Source organism: Artemia franciscana, chromosome 16 (genome assembly GCF_032884065.1).
Source record: "Artemia franciscana chromosome 16, ASM3288406v1, whole genome shotgun sequence".
In the NCBI taxonomy this organism is placed as follows: domain Eukaryota; kingdom Metazoa; phylum Arthropoda; class Branchiopoda; order Anostraca; family Artemiidae; genus Artemia; species Artemia franciscana.
The window spans coordinates 1243868-1262669 of record NC_088878.1 but is presented as its reverse complement, the minus strand read 5'-3'; the positions used below and the strand labels follow the sequence as shown (position 1 = coordinate 1262669).

The 18802-nt window shown below is 34.2% G+C and overlaps 2 protein-coding genes across 14 annotated transcripts in view; both read right to left on the bottom strand.

Moving 5' to 3' along the window:
* LOC136036887 (adhesion G protein-coupled receptor L1-like) overlaps positions 1 to 10548 on the bottom strand; it is a 150159-nt gene extending 139611 nt beyond the window's left edge. For both annotated transcript variants that reach the window (XM_065719246.1, XM_065719245.1), the window contains exon 1: positions 9697 to 10548. In XM_065719246.1, the coding sequence (XP_065575318.1) occupies positions 9697 to 10465 (769 nt within the window). In that variant the 5' untranslated portion in view covers positions 10466 to 10548. The remainder of the gene's footprint in view (positions 1 to 9696) is intronic.
* A 6029-nt stretch (positions 10549 to 16577) lies between these two features.
* The window catches only part of LOC136036885 (dynamin-like), a 134406-nt gene continuing 132181 nt past the window's right edge, over positions 16578 to 18802 (bottom strand). For all 12 annotated transcript variants that reach the window (XR_010619808.1, XR_010619809.1, XM_065719233.1 and 9 more), the window contains one exon: positions 16578 to 18364. Coding sequence is in view for 9 of the 12 variants with exons in the window: in XM_065719233.1 (XP_065575305.1) it covers positions 18325 to 18364 (40 nt within the window). In the remaining 3 variants the exon portion in view is untranslated. The remainder of the gene's footprint in view (positions 18365 to 18802) is intronic.

The window sequence follows — 18802 nt, the reverse complement described above, 5'->3', positions numbered from 1 at the left end:
AAAAAAAACAATTTTTTTAACTGAAAGTAAGGAGCAACATTAAAACTTAAAACGAACAGAAAATTATTACGTATATGAGGGGTTTCACCCCCCCCCCTAAATACCTTGCTCCTTACACCAAAGTTCGAATCTTGTCCCAATTGTTTAAGAATGACCCCTGAATCACAAAGGCCGTTTATTTAGAATAAATAGCTATTTTGAAAGAACTAAGAACATTAGCATAAAGAGCGAAATATTGGCGTGGGGAAGAACCCCCTCATATGCGTAATAATTTCTGTTCGTTTTAAGTTTTAAGGTTGCTCCTTACTTTCAGTTGAAAAACGGGTTTTTTTTATTCAATTTCTGACCTTTTTTAAATAATACTGGGAAATCCGGCGCCCTTTTCATGGAAAATTTTCTTCTCCCATGAAAAGTTCCTCTACCTTACCCCCCCCCCCCAGAAAACATCCCCTGAAAACGTCTGTATAGTTCGCAATAACAAATACTATATGTAAACAATAGGCAAAGTTCACAACCTGCAGCCCTTCCCCTGGGGACTGTGGTGTGTTATGTAATCCTCAAAGACATGGTTATTAGATTTATTGACTATGCTAAACAAAATGCCCATCTCAAAATTTTGATAAGGTGACTTTGGGATAAAATGAGCGTGGGAGAGGGCCTAGTTGCCTTCCATTTTTTGGTCACTTAATAGGACACTAGAGCTTTTAACTCCCGTTCGAATCAGCCCTCTCGTGATATTCTAGGACCTCTGGGTCGATTCAATCACCCCTGAAAAAAACAACAACAACAAAGAACAAATAAACACGCATGTGGGATCTTTCTTCTGGCAAAGAATACAAAATTCCATATTTTTACAGATATGAGCTTGAAACCTCTCCTGTAGGGTTCTCTAATACGTTGAATCTGATGGTGTGAATTTCATAAAGATTCTATGATTTTTAGGGGGTGTTTCACCCTTTTTTCAAAAATAAGGGAAAATTTCTTAGGCTCGTAAGTTTTTATGGGTAGAACTAAACTTGATGAAACTTATATACTTGAAATCAGCATAAAAATCCAATTCTTTTGACGTATCTGTTGTTATCAAAATTCCATTTTTTTTTTACCGTATCGATTACTATTGAGCCGGGTCACTCCTTACTTACAGTTCGTTACTACAAACTGTTTGATTCCAAATATGTAAGAGTCATTCGGTTTTTTTCCGTGGAGATGAAGCCGGATTTTCGGGTATTATTTGAAAAACCATCAGAATGAAATTTTAAAAAACAAACAAGTTTTTCAAGTGAAAGTAAGGAGCAGTAGACCTTCAAACAAACAGGAATTATTAAGTATATGAAAGAAGTTACTCCCTCCTCATCACCTCGCTCTTTACGCTAAAGTTTGAATTTTGCCCCAGTTCTTTAGTAACAACTCCTGAAATACAAGGGTCGTTTAACTAGAACAATAAGAAGATTTTTTTCTAAGCACTCAAACACTTTAGTGTGAAGAGCAAAGTGTTGAGGATGGGAAAACCCCCTTCATATCTGTAATACTTTCTGCTCATTTTAAGCTTAGTGTTGCTCCTTACTTTCAGGTGAAAAAACTTGTGTTGTTTTTTAAATTTAATCGAGAGAAGGCCCATTTGCGTCAAAGCTATATGTTTTAGTGTCTTTCATAAGAGCCAAACATTTTGTGCCAAAACAAAGTGGTGTGTTCTATAATTTTGCGGTGCAGAACGTCAATTTTGCCCGAATGAGAGGTAAGAGCTATCGATTGAAAGTTCTGAGACAGCTATTAGATTGAGAATTATCGAAAAGATCTAAATTGAGCTTCTCAGTTTCAGAGGAAGTAATGCAACGTGGTATAGTATTCGTTTCTAAAAAAAAAAAAAAAAAAACAGGTAGTCCATACAAAACAAACAGTTAATATAGATATTTATTTTAAAACTTCTATTGATTATGTTGACGCATTTGAGGTTTGATAAAATTATCAAACCTATCCACTAATTTACTATTACGGTGCCATCTCTGTAAACGATGCAAAAATTTACAATATCTGAAGTATGCCACTCCTAGGGAACTACAATGCTTCTTCCGGAAAAAATAGGTAGTAACGGAAAGGAAAAGAATAACCGGAGAACTGAAACAGTCCTTTTGATGTAATAATTTTTGCCAAATTCTTTTTTAGCCCAAGTCACTCCTTACTTATTGTTGGTTACCACGAACTGTTTGAAACATCGAAAAACAAAAAAAGAATCATATTACCATAATAATTAAGATAACTAAAAAAGACCAAATGAAAGATGACCGACTGTTTAATATTTAATAGTATTAATTACTAAAAATCTCATAAATTTTGAATTTTCGTGTTATAATTATAGAAGTGAATATTTGCGGATAAATTTTGTTTTCGAAAAAGTAAAGACGCTCTGGCCTTAGAAGGTTTAGGTGGTGAATTTTTTTTGTGTTACTCCTGTTTTTTGTAATTGCTGTTTCCTTTTCCTTTTAAATTCTTTATTCACTTCAATTTATGTTTATTCTTACCAATTGACCTCCTCCCAACCCAGGGGAAAGTTTAAACTTGATCTCCAAAACAATACCCGAAATACTTGAAAAAACTCGAATCCACATAGTTTTTTTATTTACTCAGGTACACCTACTGTTCTAAGAGTTAACCTTAAGGAGGTCTCGCAATATTGGCCAAGCGAATGACCCCTTATCATAATCATACTTATCAAACATTTCGACTTTTCCGAGAAATTCAAAGTTTTAATCCAACATCGTGGGGGTTAAGGGGGTGGAGAGTAGAAAATAGTATGGAGGGAGGCTGGTTGCCTTCAGTCATATTTGAGCCTTTAGCCACTGGAATAAGGCTATCAGTTTTCACTCGAAGGATCTCCCTCCCTCCCCCTGAGTTTCAAAAATCATCCTTACCATGTAAAGCGGCCAGGGAAAATAGTTTCTCGCCCTTTTCTGGACCTGTCTTTTGGATGTAGGAAGTGCTTTTGTTTCCGTTTTTCCCTCCAGAGTGGGATACAAGTTTCGAGTGAATCAACAAACTATTTTTTGGCATTTTTAAAGGTTCCAGTTTCTTTTTTTTGGGTGGGGGAGGAGATTTCGTAATGGAACAATTTTTGGCACATTAAGTTCCTTTTGTCATTAGACCTAAGTTTCAAACTGATCAAGCACAAACTGTTTTTAACCCACTTTTGGGCACCTTAATCCCTCTCCTCACTACATATTTTTTTTTGGTTGACAGAACTGTGAAAATTTCGAGCCTACCGCATACCCAACATCAACAAGCCCGTCTTTTACCATTATAAAATCTTTTTGTCAAAAATGGGTAATTTGCATTATTCACGGCTCTTGCCCTAGAGTTGCGGTGGTCATACCAGCCGTTTTTGCATATTTATCGGAACTTTCATATATTTTGAGCAAAATAGCAATTTCAAAATCTTGATCGGATGCCTTGTGGTGTCATGAAGGGGTTCTGTAGCCAAAAACAATGTGCAAAGACGGGGGAGGTTACTCCCGGCCCAGCTATTTTTGGATCAAAAAAATGTCACTAGAAATTTTAATTTCCAATCGAATGATCTTCTCGTAGTTTGTACCATAACCCCTTCCATACTTACTATAGGCAATGCTAGAATATTGCCTTTGATAAGCTTAAAACGAAGCAGCAAAGCTTAAATCAACGTATTTTACTCTACAAATAAAGGGGATTACTAACTCATCATTCAACTCTAGCTCTCCACACCAAGCTTTAGCGCATGAATTTCTCATGAATTTCTTTAGCGCATGAATTTCTCAGCGAATTTATAATGCAACAAATTCACCTTTTTGGAAACTACAGGTGTTTAATCTTAAGTCTGTCTTTCGCAACATTTGAACAACGAATTTCAGTGTGCCAGGCAAACACATCTAAATGAGCCCTTTCATTCTCAAATTATTGTGAAACGAAATCAAACGTGTCATTTCAGTGGTATAGCATTAAAGCTTTCATTCTTAAAGCACTGCAATAAAAACAAAAAGTAACTTTAGCACGAAGGAGGAGGGAGACAATGGAGATGGATAGTAATTCTCTCGTATAAAAAGTATTTTCTGCTTGTGTTAAGTTTTGACTTTGGTTTTTATTGTCATTTTTTGCAATCTTTTTTTCTATTTGATAATTTTTGTTGCAAAATTGTGTTAAAGTTCGTTCTAATTATCAAAGGTATAGTTCCCCCTCCCCTAATTTTTACGCTACAAAACCAATTATTATAGCAGTTCCTTGAAAATGAAAGTGTTCATTCATGTGTGTTTACTTCACATAATAAGATATCATCATAAGTATAGGTATGGCATAGTCAAATGAATCATCATAAGCATGGGTATGAATACCCCTGTGCTCTATCCTTTGCTTTCTTTTAAAAATCTGGGCAAATAAATAAAAATTACTGAAAATAATGCACCTGTGCACCCCAATACTTCCAGAAAAAAGCACTGACTCGCCTCAAGTAGTTGCTGCACTCATGGAATGCAGCAAATACATGGATGAAGTGTCAAACAAATCCATTCAGTTATATGTAGCTTATATTTTTCTTCACGTAAGCTGTTCACTTTAAGACTGAGAGGTTTTATATACAACTTGCCAATCGTTCTTTTAGTACGTTAAATAAAAAAACAAGCTTTTTTTTAACTGAAAATAAGGAGCGACATTAAAACTTAAAACGAAGAGAAATTACTTCGTATATGAAAGGGGTTGCTCCCTCATCAACACCTCGCTCTTTACGCTAAAGTTTGACTCTTTCTCAACTCTACTTTTTAAAACAGTAAAAAACTTGAGCGTAAAGAGCGGGGCGTTGATGAGGGAACAGCCCCTTTCATATACGAATTAATTTCTGTTCGTTTAAAGTTTTAATGTCACTCCTTACTTTCAGTTAAAAAACTTTTTATTATTTAATTTCTAAACGTTTTTGAATTAATGCATGTTTTCATTTTGGCTCTCCACAAATGAATAATTAAAAAGAAATTTGCATATTTATTTTATTGGCTAAATGGCTTTCTCATAGTTTTGATGAAATGACTTTGAGAAAAAAGGAGCGGGAGAGGAGGCCTAGTTGCCCTCCAATTTAAGACAACTAGAACTTTTAATTTTTTACGAACGTTTTTATTAGTAAAAGATATACGTAACTTACCAATTGGCTTACGTAACGAACTTCTGTATTCGCATGTTTTTATTACGTATATATGGGGGCTCACCCCCTCGTCCGTACCTAGCTCTTTACACTAAAGCTTAAATTTTGTCCCAATTCCTTAAGAATGACCCCTGAATAACAAAGGCCGTAGGATAAATAGTTGAAATTACTAAAAGTAGTTTAGCATAAAGAGCAAGGTATTAGGAGGAGGTAAACCTCTCATATGCGTAATAATTTCTGTTCGTTATAAGTTTCAATGCTGCTCTTTACTTTTAGTTGAAAAAACTTTTTCATATTTATTTTTCATTGTTTTTTAAAATGATGCTAGGAAATCCTGCGCTCCCTTGATGGATATCTTCTCCCACAACAAATTCCTCCATGGAAATTTCCCTAATCATATCCCCCTCTTCGCAACCCCTCCCCCCAAACCGTAAAATCCCCAAGAAAACGTCTGTACACTTCCCAATGACCATTACTATATGTAAGCACGGGCCAAAGTTTGTAACTTTTAGCCCCTCCCATGGAGACTGTGTGGGAGGAAGTCGGCCCCAAAGACATAGTTATAAGGTTTTTCAACTATGCTGAATAAAATTGATATTTCAAAATTTGGATCCGGTGACTTTAGAAAACTAATTATCGTTGGAGGGAGCCTAGGTACCCTCCAATTTTTTCGGTCACTTACAAAGGGCACTAGAACTTTTCATTTCCGTAAGAATGAGCACTCTCTCAATAGTGAGAGATTTTCTATTGAGTGAGTGAAAATCTCTTTAGTGTGATGATTTTCGTTAAGATTCTGTGACTTTTAGGGGGTGTTTTCCCCTATTCTCTAAAATAAGGCAAATTTTATCAGGCTCGTAATTTTTGCTGGGTAAGACTAAACTTGATGAACTTTATATATTTAAATTCAGCATTAAAATTCAATTCTTTTGATGTATCTATTAGTATCAAAATTCCATTTTTAGAGTTTTGGCTACTATTGAGCCGCGTCTCTCCTTACTACAGTTCGTTACCACGAAGTGTTAAAAAGAAAGAGTTGTTTGTTTATGATTTACCGATTAGGTAGGAACTTTTACGGATCATCTGTTAATCCAAGATCATCCAGAGCTTCCGAGGGTATACAAACGACATGTGAACCTGAGTAACCCAAAATACTTTATATCCGCCGGAACTTAAAAACAGCCTATTTGAAATATCGCTAGAATTGTTGGGGGATGGAGTTAAAACTTTCAGGTAATGATAGAAGGAGGAAGGGGAAGGGTGAAGGAACTTCAAGTTCTGTTTTGGGGGAAAGGGACTAAAAACATATTTCCTCCATCCCCCTTTCTTCCGGGCCCGGCTCAATAGTAACCGAAACCCTAAAAAACGGAATTTTGATACCAATACATACATCAAAAGAATTAGATTTTTATGCTGATTTTAAATATTAAGTTTCATCAAGTTTAGTTCTGCCCATCAACAGTTACGAGCCTGAGAAAATTTGCCTTATGTTCGAGAAAAGGGTGAAACACCCCCTAAAAGTCATAGAATTTTAATGAAAATGACACCACCAGATTCAGCAAATCAGAAAACTCTACAGTAGAGGTTTCAAGCTCCTATCTGCAAAAAGGTAGAATTTTGTATTTTTTGCCAGAAGAAAGATCTTGGATGCATGTTTATTTTTTTTTTTTTTTTTTTACGTTTTTTCCTCATGGGTGATCGTGTTGACCCAATAATCCTAGAATATCAGAAGACGGCTCATTCAAACTGAAACTGAAAGTTCTAGCGCCCATTTTAAGTGACTAAAAAAACTGGAGGACAACTAGGCCCCCTCCCACGCTCATTTTTCCCAAAGTCACGGGTTCAAAATTTTGAGATAGCTATTTGAACAAAATGTAGAAACATTTGAACACATAGTAGAAAAATCTAATAATTATGTCTTTGAGGACGACTTAATCCCCAACCGTTCCCAGAGGAAGGGCTACGAGTTATGGACTTCGCCTATTGTTTACACATAGTATTGGTTATTGGAGGTATACAGACATTTTCAGGGGGATTCTTTCTGGTGAGGGGGAGGGGTCAAGGGAGAGGGTTACGGTGGAGGATCTTTCTATGGAGGAATTTTTCATGGAGGAATAGAATTTCCATAAAGAAACAATCATAATTTCTGATTGAAAAAAAAAACAATCAGAAATTAAATTTCAAAAAACAACAAGTTTTTTCAACTGAAAGTAAGGAGCAACATTACAACTTAAACAGAAATTATTACGTATATGAGGGGATTGACCCCCTCATTAATATTTTGCTCTTTACACTATAGTATTTTTAGTAATTTCAAAAGAGCTATTTATTCTAATTAAACGGCTTTTAGGATTCATGGGGACATTGTTAAAGAATTGGAACAAAATTCAAACTTTATCATAAAGAGTGAGATATTGATGAGGGAATGAAACCCCTTATATTATGTATATGAGAAAGTTCGTCCCTCGTCAATACCTCCCTCCTTGCGCTAAAGTTCGAATTTTGAAAAACAATGACCGATATTAGCAACAATTTGTGTGTTATTTTCCGGCTAATCTTAGCATTTAATTTTACCTCAAGCAGCTTCATAACTATGATTTTTATGTGATAATAACAAGTATTGAATTTTTCGGCTTGTAGTTGTTATTAAATAAAAAAAAAACAAGTTTTTTCTCCAACTGAAAGTAAGGAACAACATTAAAACTTAAAACGAGTAGGAATTGTTATGTATATGATGGGGTTGCCCTCTTCTCAGGACCTCACTCTTTACGCTAATGTTTTACTTTTTGTTCCAATTATTTAAGAATGACTCCTGACACGCAATGACCGTTTAGTTAGAATAATTAGCTTTTTACGAATTCACACACATTTTGACATAAAGAGGGAGGTACTGAGGAGGGGGCAACTCCCTCATATACGTAATAACAACCAAAAGAAAAATCTGAAAAATGCGTTTCAAACAGTTCATGGTAACGAACTGTAATTAAAGAGTGACCCGGCTCAATAGTAACCAAAACTCTAAAAAACGGTTGAAAAAAAAGGATTTTGATACAAAAAGAAATATTAAAAGAATCGGCTTTATCTGCTGATTTCGAATATATAAATTTCATTACGTTTAGTCTTACCCATCAAAGGATTCGAACTTGAGACAATTTTCCTGATTTTCAAAAAAAGGAAACACCCCTAAAAGTAAAGTGATCTTAATGAAAATCATGTCTTCAGGTTCAGCATATCAGAGAACTCTACTGTATAGGCTGCAAGCTCCTATCTGCAAAAATATGGAATTTTGCATTTTTGCCAGAAGAAAAATCACAGATGCGTGTTTATTTGTTTTGTTTTTTTCCCCTAGGGGTGATCGTATCAACACAGTGATTTTAGAATTTCAGAAGAGGGCTTATTCGAACTGAAATTAAAAATTCTAGTGTCCTTTTTAAGTGACAAAAAAAATTGGATGGCAACTAGTTCATCTCCCCCGCCCCTTTTTTCCAAAAATCATCTGATCAAAATCCTGAGATGGCCATTTTGTTCATCATTGCTGAAAGACCCAATAAATATGCCTGTGGATGCAACGTGACCCACCCCCATCCCCAGAGGAAAGGTCTTTAAGTTATAAAAATTGCCCATTGTTTACGTATAGTGCTTGTTATTGGGATGGATGCATACATTTTCGGGTGTGGGGAAGTTTTCTGCTGGGACTTTTTCCATGGGGAACATTCTATGGGGAGGGAAGTTTCCAGGGAGTAAACTTGTCAGGGGAAATCATACACTGTGAGAATTTGTAAGAATTCTTATAAAAATTCTTTTTATATGTCTTGTTTTCTCTTTTCCGTCTCAATTTTACGCGTGGAGTGGCTAAGAGTAATTGTCCGGGGTAAATTTTCACCGGGATTGAATTGTCTAGAGGATATTTCCATGGTGAGGGGGTTTCTCCGTGTATGTGGGGTCAGATATCCTGGCATTATTTAAAAACGATCAGAAATTAAATAAAAAACACAAGTTTTTTTTCTACTGAAAGTAAGGAGCGACGTAAAACTTAAAACAAATATGAATTATTCCGTATATGAAAGGGGCTTTCCCCTCCTCAACGTCTCGCTCTTTACGCTAAAGTTTAATCTTTCTCACTGCTCTATTTTTAAAACCCCAAAAAAATTAGCATAAAGAGCGAGGCGTTGAGGAGGGGACAACCTCTTTCATACATGGAAAATTTTCTGTTTGGTTTGAGTTTTAACGTCGCTCCTTAGCCTACTTTCAGTAGAAAAAACATTTTTTTTTTTATTTAATTGGACTTAGAATCTAGTCATGGTTAAGTAGCAATGTAAATTAACGACACTATTTGGTACCAGTTATCAAAATAGCGTACCTAGAGTATCTCCAGACTAAAACCCATGCATTTTTCATTCACAGCACTAATTTGCGTTTTTTATTTATATTTACTTTTTTAGGTTTTCGTAACGCTCCCTACTTTCCTTTGACAACCTTTTTTTTTTGGAGAATGTTTTTTTATGGAGATGATTTGAAAGATTAATTAATTTAAAAAGTAAACTTACTTCTAAATAAGACGCAAACGTTGTCAAATGAACAACCAAAATCCCCACAGCTACCATGATCACAGCTGGGAGTTGGTAAACCTTCCCCTGAGTCGGGCCTGAATTCATAAGCGCTGCCGATACTTATATTATTCTTTGAGCCACAGAAAGAATTGAGGTCTCCAGGGCAACGGGCTTTTTCTTCACTTGTTTCAACAACTCTGATTGTATTTTCACATGCACATACTGGCAAGGTATCATTTCTATTCTGCACTTTCGTGTAACCCAGAATGGCAAAAGAGTTGTTTAAGAAATAGCACAACGCAGCACAATCACCAGGATTATTATTAGGGAAATAGTCACAAAAGTGTGCAGTGGTTGGAGAGTGATCAAATGATGGGCAATCCAACTGAGATTCATATTTGTAATCGAACTTCACTGGAGTAGTATCAAAATTGGGGTTGATTTCACCCGTATGTAGTTCTTTGCTATATAAACTTCCAGCAAAATTACCCCCTTTGTAAACCCCATCTTCTTCAATTGTGCAGTATCTATCGTCAATACGCAAAAGTTCACTCGGGCTAGAAAAACAAAGACACTCACTACCACGGATAAAAGCACTTAATTCACCACAATTTTGGATACATGCCAAAGCGCTGATACCATAGTACCCAGTTTCTGACCCTTCTCCCGCGTAGTTCTTATATTTTGCAAAACAGCCAATATAAGATTGATTTAATCCAAAACATATTCTTGCACAGCATATTATAATAAGGTAATAAACCTTCATTGCTCAATTAACTATTTCATTCTAGACTGATTCCAGTTAGTCTAACTCAACACTTCTCATATAGTGACTGGCAGATAAGAATAAAATTAATTTGAGATAAACAATGTGCATAATCTAAGTTGAGTAAAACAGCAGATATGCTCGCGTTTTCCCATTCGTTATCATGTTTGCTTCCAGCAAAGCCACTGTTTATATATATTGCTCTACTAATTAAAAAAGTGCCATAAACAACCTACATAGTTCAAATAATTCGGTACACATTGAAAGCGTAGCTATAGAATTATTACCTAAATAGACATCAGGTAATATGAGCGAGAAGGCCAAAAACCACCGCACATCTAACAAGGATGATGGAATCAATGGTGGAATAGGCCAGAGCTTTGTTCGATTCTATTTTGTCTGTCGACATAAATGAAAACATTTTCCGAAAACAGCGTTAACTTAATTGTTTTTATCGACAAAGTAAAATGACGACACGGAAGAGAGTAGAATATTTATTTGTCATCGAAGACAACCTATTTGTTAACAGAGGATACATCGAACGGCGTAATAGTGCTGCTGTATTTGACGTTTTATCGAAAAGTCGATTTTCTCGTGGTTTTCTGTTCGTGTTTTTAAATTGTTTGGGAAGTGTCAAAAGTTTCACAAAATTTCAGGTCTGCCGTGCGAGCGATTGAAATCACATGAAAGCGGAAAAGATTTAAAAAGGATGAGAAACTCCTCATCACTCATCATTCTCAAGTGAGGCCGGAAGCGTAAAATATCACTCATGTCAAAGAAGAAGAAGTTGCTCCTTACTTTCAGCTAAAAAACATGTTTTTTTTTTAAATTTAATTTCTGAACGTTTTTGAATTAATGCATGTTTTGATTTTGGCTCTTCACAGATGAATAATTAAAACGAAATTTGTATATTTATATGGCTTTCTCATAGTTTTGATCAAATCACTTTGAGAAAAAAGGAGCGGGGGAGGAGGCTTCGCTGCCCTCCAATGTGTTGGTTACTTAAAAGGCAACTAGAACTTTTAATTTTTACGAACGTTTTTGCTAGTAAAAGATATAATTAACTTACGAGTTAGCTTACGTAACGAACTTCTGTATTTTGTTCGTTTTAAATTTTAATGCTGCTCTTTACTTTCAGTTGAAAAAACTTTTTCATATTTATTTTTGTATTGTTTTATTTTTAAACAATGCTAGAAAACCTTGCGCTCCCTTCATGGAAATTTTCTTCCCCCAACATAACCCCTGTTTTCAACTCCTCCCCCCAACCAAAAATCCCCCTGAAAACGTCTGTACACTTCCCAATAACCATTACTTAGTGTTTTAGATTAGTGTTTATATATAAACACTAATCAAAGTTTGTAACTTGTATCCCCTTCCACGGGAATTCTGGGGGAGTGAATCGTCCCCAAAGACATAGTTATAAGGGTTTTCAACTATGCTGAATAAAATGGCTATCTCAGAATTTTGATCCGGTGACTGTGGGAAAATAATTAGCGTGGGAGGGGGCCTAGGTGCCCTCCAATTTTCTTGGGTCACTTAAAAAGGGTACTATATACTTCAATTCTTATATATAATTCACTTATATATAACTTTAGTTCGGTTGGAATGAGCCCACTCGCAACATTCTAGGACAAATGGGTCGATAAGATCGCCCCTGGAAAAAAATCCACATTTTTGCAGATAGGAGCTTGAAACATCCACGGTAGGGTTCTCTGATATGCTGAATCGGACGGTGTAATTTTGGTTTTATTACTTTTAGCGAGTGTTTCCCTATATTTTCTAAAATAAGGCAATTTTTCTTAGGCTCGTAATTTTAGATGGGTAAAACTGATATATTTAAAATCAGCATTAAAATGCGATTCTGTTGATGCAGCTATTGGTATCAAAATTCCGTTTTTTAGAGTTTTGGTTGCTATTGAGCCAGGTCGCTCCTTACTACAGTTCATTACCACGAACTGTTTGATAAAAAGAGGTACATTGGTCACTTCGCTACGAGCAATTATTTAAATTTTATTTTTGTAAATAGGTCTGCATGAAGTAAAAACCCGAAAACATGTACTTTTTATTTGTAATTTCCACAATTTTATACCGCACCCTGGCAAATAATGATGACCAGACCACAGGCACGCACGCAGGGGAGGGATTCACCCACCTCAACTTTGTAAAATGCTTAATTTTCTAAGCGAAATGTTCAATTTTCCCGTGTTTTCCTGGTATTTCTTTCGTAAAAGTTTAAACAAAACATTCTCGAATAATAATTTCTCTAATTTTCTCCTCGAATAATAGTTCTTTTGCAAATAAATATTCCTATTTACTTGCCAAATTACGAATAATAACGATGCAATAATCGTAATTTTCAGTGAGAAACCCCTTGAGTTTAATGAGCGGCAGTGAAAACTGATAACCTTGAGTGTTTGTCTGATTTGCCGCATATGAAAAAGAATTGACTAGGGAGTATAATGTCTGGACTCACGCAAGGCCTTAAATGGCTAGGTTTTACCCACTTCTTCATAAAACGCATTCGTAATATATAGCAATTTATCTCTAACTTCACATCCACCATATTTAAAACTCACTTACCGAATTATCAGCACATGGGGTCTTATTATATCTTAATATTTTTGATAGCCTACTCTCACTAATTCTTCCTTGCAAGTAACTCTTTCTTCACTTTCAAAGTGTTCTTCTTTCCATATCTTTTCCTGTAACTTTGTCACGGTTTAGAACATTCTCATAATGTTCTGCTCATTTTTCCTTATTACTAATGTTTGAACGTTTATAGTCTTAACTGGAACAAGTCCACATTTAGTATTCATTCTTCATTATTAACAGTATTATATTTACTATTTATTCTACGTGATAGCATCTCCCAGATCATCAGCAAGTTTATCCAAGGCCTCCATTTCAGACCTCCTTAATTCGCTTTCGAATGCTTTCTCCACTTTCCTTATATTCATTTTGATTTTATCTAAATCTTTCACTTAAATAATTCTTGTGTAAGCTCCTCTTCCTATCTATTAAACATTAACCATTCTCACTAGTATCTAATTGCGTTTCTAGCTTTCCTCCCAGAGCGGAAATTTGGAAAAATATAGGGAGCTGTGCCCTCTGAGAAATGTCTCTGAAGTTCCATGCGGCTTGGAAAAAAAACGTTACAAGTGTATAACATCTGGTGGAGATTACCTTAAACGGGACAAAAATTAATGTTAAGAAGACAAGTCACTAAGGCTAGGAGTAAGTGAAAATAAATAGGTGACGTTGGGTAACGAAAATATTGATGAAGTGGACAGCTTCACTTACCCTTGTAGTATTATTAGTAAAGACAGGGGGAGCAGAGAAGATGTTAAAAGTAGAATAGCCAAGGCTCAGAGGGTTTTTTCAGTTAAAAAAAGTTTGGAAGAATAGGAAGATAATTGTGCGAACAAAGATTAGAATTTCGGAAGGTACAGTAACGACAGTATATGGCTCTGAAGCATGGGTGCACCGAAAAGCGGATGAAGATTTGCTAAACATTTTCCAGAGAAATTGTCTACGGATTGTTCTGGGCACCCAGCCCAGTTTAAGAATTTCAAAGAGTAGGCTGTACGAAACGTGTGGTTCAATCCCGCTTTCAATGCTATGATAGAAAGGCTGAGATGGCAAGGGCACGTTCTGCATATGAAGGATGACAGATTGCCCAAGATTGTCCTTATCGGCCAACTGTCTGGGGGTAGACAGAAAGCAGCTCGTCTGCGGTTGGAGTGGGAAGAAATAAACAAAAAAGATTTAAAGGAAATAGGAACTTCCTGGGAGGGTGTAAAGAGGAAGGTTTTAAATAGATTGCGACGGAGGAGGAGCGTGTGTATCTGTTTTGGCTTCAGGGGGCTTGGTGCTGCGGTGAGTTGTTAGTAGTATTAGGAGTCTTTGAACAGACTACCCTTCTTGGCTTGTCTGTGTTTCATCCGCCTATTTCGAATTACTACTCAAATGCTTAAGATAAATTTAACGCATCACATATAATTTATTAATAACATTGTACATCAAGAGAACTACCTAAAATAACAACTTGAAGACTCACAACGGTTGATAGATCAAATTGGGTGCCCCACAAGTCATATTAATAACACTAATTACAAATTTCCGTCCTATGAAGGGTGGTTTCCAGGGATGTTTGAGGCTTAATTAATTTTTTTTAAGGTTCAAAATGAACAAAAATGACTAAATATATTACTACTAATTATAGAGATGCCTCAAAAGTTACATGCGAATGTGTTAATTATTCTTTTCGATCTTTACAGGCTAATACCCAGGCAGGTGTCAGGCTGCATCTCATCAAAATTTGAGGTGCATATCACCTAGGCAAACACCGAGGCAAGTGTGAGGACAAATTTCAACGCAATGTAAAGGAACCGCCAACATACTTCTTCTCTAGGAAATGTGGTACGTGAAATTTTAGTAAACATAGATTGGTAATTGTCTTTTAACTTGAAAATCAAAAACTATTAATTCTTTTTAACATGGACATTCGTTCTTAGAAATAAGGAGTAATTTGAAAAAAAGATTATCTGATATGCCGTTTTGACATTTTATTTCCAATAATTTTATTCAATTTAGTAAACATAGATTGGTAATTGTCTTTTAACATGAAAATCAAAAACTATTAATTTCAAACTAAGACGATAGTTGTGTAACTGAATAAATCCATAATCTATTTTACTTAATATAAATACTAATAACTATTGACTAGCATCACCTAATTCATATTTTCGGACCAGGTCTAAATCCTTATTAGCATCACCTTAATAGATAAGGATTAAAACTGTTTTTGTTTTAATTTTCCTTGTCTATAATTAATTGCACATTGATCACAATGGTCCGACGACAGTTTTCATAAGACTTTGAATTTTAAAGGATTAAAATTACAAGAAAACATTCATAGGATCTGTCCTAAAAATATCTGTATTTGGCCATATTTCAAGAAATTCATCACAAAAATTACAAAATCACAAGCCAAAAACTACAGATTTTGTACAAACGACAGTTTAACCCTCTGGTAAAAATTTCAATTTCGAGAATTTTTTTTTTTTTTGTTCAATGTAGCCCTGAGTTAAGCTTCGATTTCTAAACTGCTTTTTACTTTTTCTATGTATTAGTTTTTGTGTCGGTGTTTTAAATTTTGTTTAGCATGGTTGGCAATGAGCAGGGGCGGATCTGGCGTAAAATCTTGGGGGGGGGGAGCAGGGTCTCCCAAGTATATATATATATATATATATATATATATATATATATATATATATATATATATATATATATATATATATATATATATATATATATATATATATATATATATATATATATATATATATATATTATGTTTGTGAAATAAAATATATTATGTTTATATTAATTATGTTTATATAAAATATATATTATGTTTATGATTATATATTATGTTTATATAATGTCATAATATATTGTCATAATATATTATGTTGTCATAATATATTATATATTATGTTGTATAATATATTATGTTGTCATAATATATTATATTGTCATAATATATTATGTTTATATAAAATATATTATGTAAAATATATATATATATTATGTTTGTGAAATAAAATGTGTTTTGAGCTCTTTAATTTCCCAGAATTTTCTAGAGAAGAAGACTTTAAAGTTAACACTTCAATCCTTAGCCCCATCCCCCGTGCGCATGTATGCAATTACTTCAGAACTCAATATATTATGATAGGTTCTTGAAACAAAAGGAGGAAGGGAGCTACCACCGTAATAAGTGCTAGTTTAACTAAAAACACAACAACACTTTTAAAAACACAAAAAGGAATGTGACACATTAAAAAGCATTTAGTTTATTCCACAGAATTTTAATAAAGAATTTAGCCTAGTACACTGTTGGGTAAAATTGAGTTAATGAAATTTACTCAAACATAATGTTGTATTACATAAGCAATGAAATTATTATTACATAAGTTGAAATTATTACATAAACTATTATGAATAAATTATATAAACTTGATTAATTTGCCCCGCTGAGCCGTGGACAATCAAAACACAACTGCAAGTAAACCAGTGAGTGTTTATTAAGGGCAAAGAAAAAGAGACATTGCTCCTACTTCCCTAATCGCTAGCAATATATAGCTACTTCATATTTCTTTTAACTTTATGATCCAGAGCATTTTCATAGTGTAATTTTTAAGGGTTTTTGAATGAACTTCACATGAGTTAAAGTGAAGCGAATGGGTAAACAAGCACTTTATGCCACAGCTTTACTAAAAAATATCATTTGATTATTTTTTCTTCATATTACGAAAATGTTTTTGCATTCCGGATCCATATCCTGGACAAATATAAACTGAACCCTTGAATAATTTCGCTATTATTCGGTAAAGGCCTTCTTTTCTGTGTGATATGAGCTCATCAATATTTCAAGTCATATAGTACCCTTTTGAAAACGTAAGTTACCAAAAAAGCTGGCTTTTAAGACAACTTTCGTTCCAGGCTGAAGAATATACAGCCTAACAAATATAATAATTTGGTTTCATAATTTAAGATTTACCTAAGAAAAAATCTCAAATTAATTTTCCTTACATTATTCTTAACAAAAGCCTAAGTGATAACATATAACTTGGCATATTATTTACCAGTCTTTTAATGATTTTAGTAGGCATTTTTTTTTCAGTATTAAGAGCGACCTCTAGACCTCATAAACTAGCCTATTGGCTTAAAATAAATAATCAATATTTTTATATGTAACGTTTATTTATATTTATGATTTAAATATAATAATTAATACTCATTAAAAAAAAAATACTTGAACAATCTATATTTTAAACACTTCTGCTGAAAATCTTACTGCATTGACTGTCCAGTTAAAGCTTTGGATGTGCCTACAAGCGCGTCAATTGGGGAGCGAGAGAGGGAAGACTTGCTCCCATACACTCCCTTTGAAAAATACCTTCTTTGGTATTTTCATTGACACCCTCCCCAATATTTTAAAAGAGTTGACCCACCTGTATGGCTGTTCGTCATTTTGATGGGGAGGAAGGCGTAGCCCCGTGGTAACAAACAACAGATTAATGCATTAGTCTTGAATAGCTAATAGTCTTGAAAGGTACTTGAATAGTAAGAACTGCGTGAAAAAATCTCATCAGAGTGAAGACTGAAAATTGATTAAAACTTATTATAGGAGTAAAATAAAAATATAAACAAAAAACTCAAAAACACTTTTATATTCCAAATACACTAAAAAGTAACTTCTTCCCGGTGCTCAGGAAAACAGAACACTTTTAAGACTAAAAACCAAAATGTGGGGGAGGGGATATTACATAAAAAATCGGTCTCGAGTAGTTATAAAATAGGCCATGATCTTTTCATTTTTAATCCTTAAAACTTAAAATCTTCGAAGTAGCGGGAAACAGGCTTTGCTTCTTAGTACATTTTGATATTAAAACTGTTGTGGGTATATTTTCATTTGTTTAACAGATTTAACCTCTTTAATCAGTTTCCGATCGTAAAATTGAAAAATTTTAACACTAAAAATCAATATACGGTTGGCTAAAAAAAATTGCCCTTGGGCAGCCAAAAAATATACCATGACCGCCACTTTCTTTCTTTTTTAACCTTAAAAAATGCACGTTTTCCGGGTAACAAGCAAAATAACTTAATCTTTAGTGTATTTTAAGATTACAGGGTTCAAAAGGTGGGATTTAATTAATCTAGCTACCTGATTCAATTTACCCAATTTTGATATAATTCAAGGGCAGTTTCAATGCCAGAATAGAAGATAAATCTATGTACATATATACCAATAGAGCTAATAACATAAGATTTGGACAATATGTACATACACTTGACTAAGGTCTTTCCGGAATTCTTGGAGGGGGTAATGGTCGCCTGAAAATAAAAATAGATAATTAACAGAACAAAGTTTTATACGCATAAAGCTCACTGAAAAACACAAAGCATGAAAAAAATGATAGAGCTACAAAAAAAAGAAGCAAAAAAGAAATATAAGAATTGAAGAACGTAGAACAGAAATATCTTGAAGAGAATTTCTTGATGCATCTTACATAAGAAGAGTTTAAAAATAATTCAAAATTAGAAATAAAATTATTAAGCTTATCCACTGCAAAAAAGAATGTTATTTCAGCATCTCAAACACTTTTTTTTTACAAGCCTCCGTACAGTAAGAAAATTTCTCTTTCGGGTCATAAAATATATCCTAATTATTGATGCCCTAACAACTCAAATATTAAAATTACCAAAGACACCAATATATAATTTTTTTTTCAACCCATTCATATCCAAAAATAGGAATTTTCCCAGATTTTA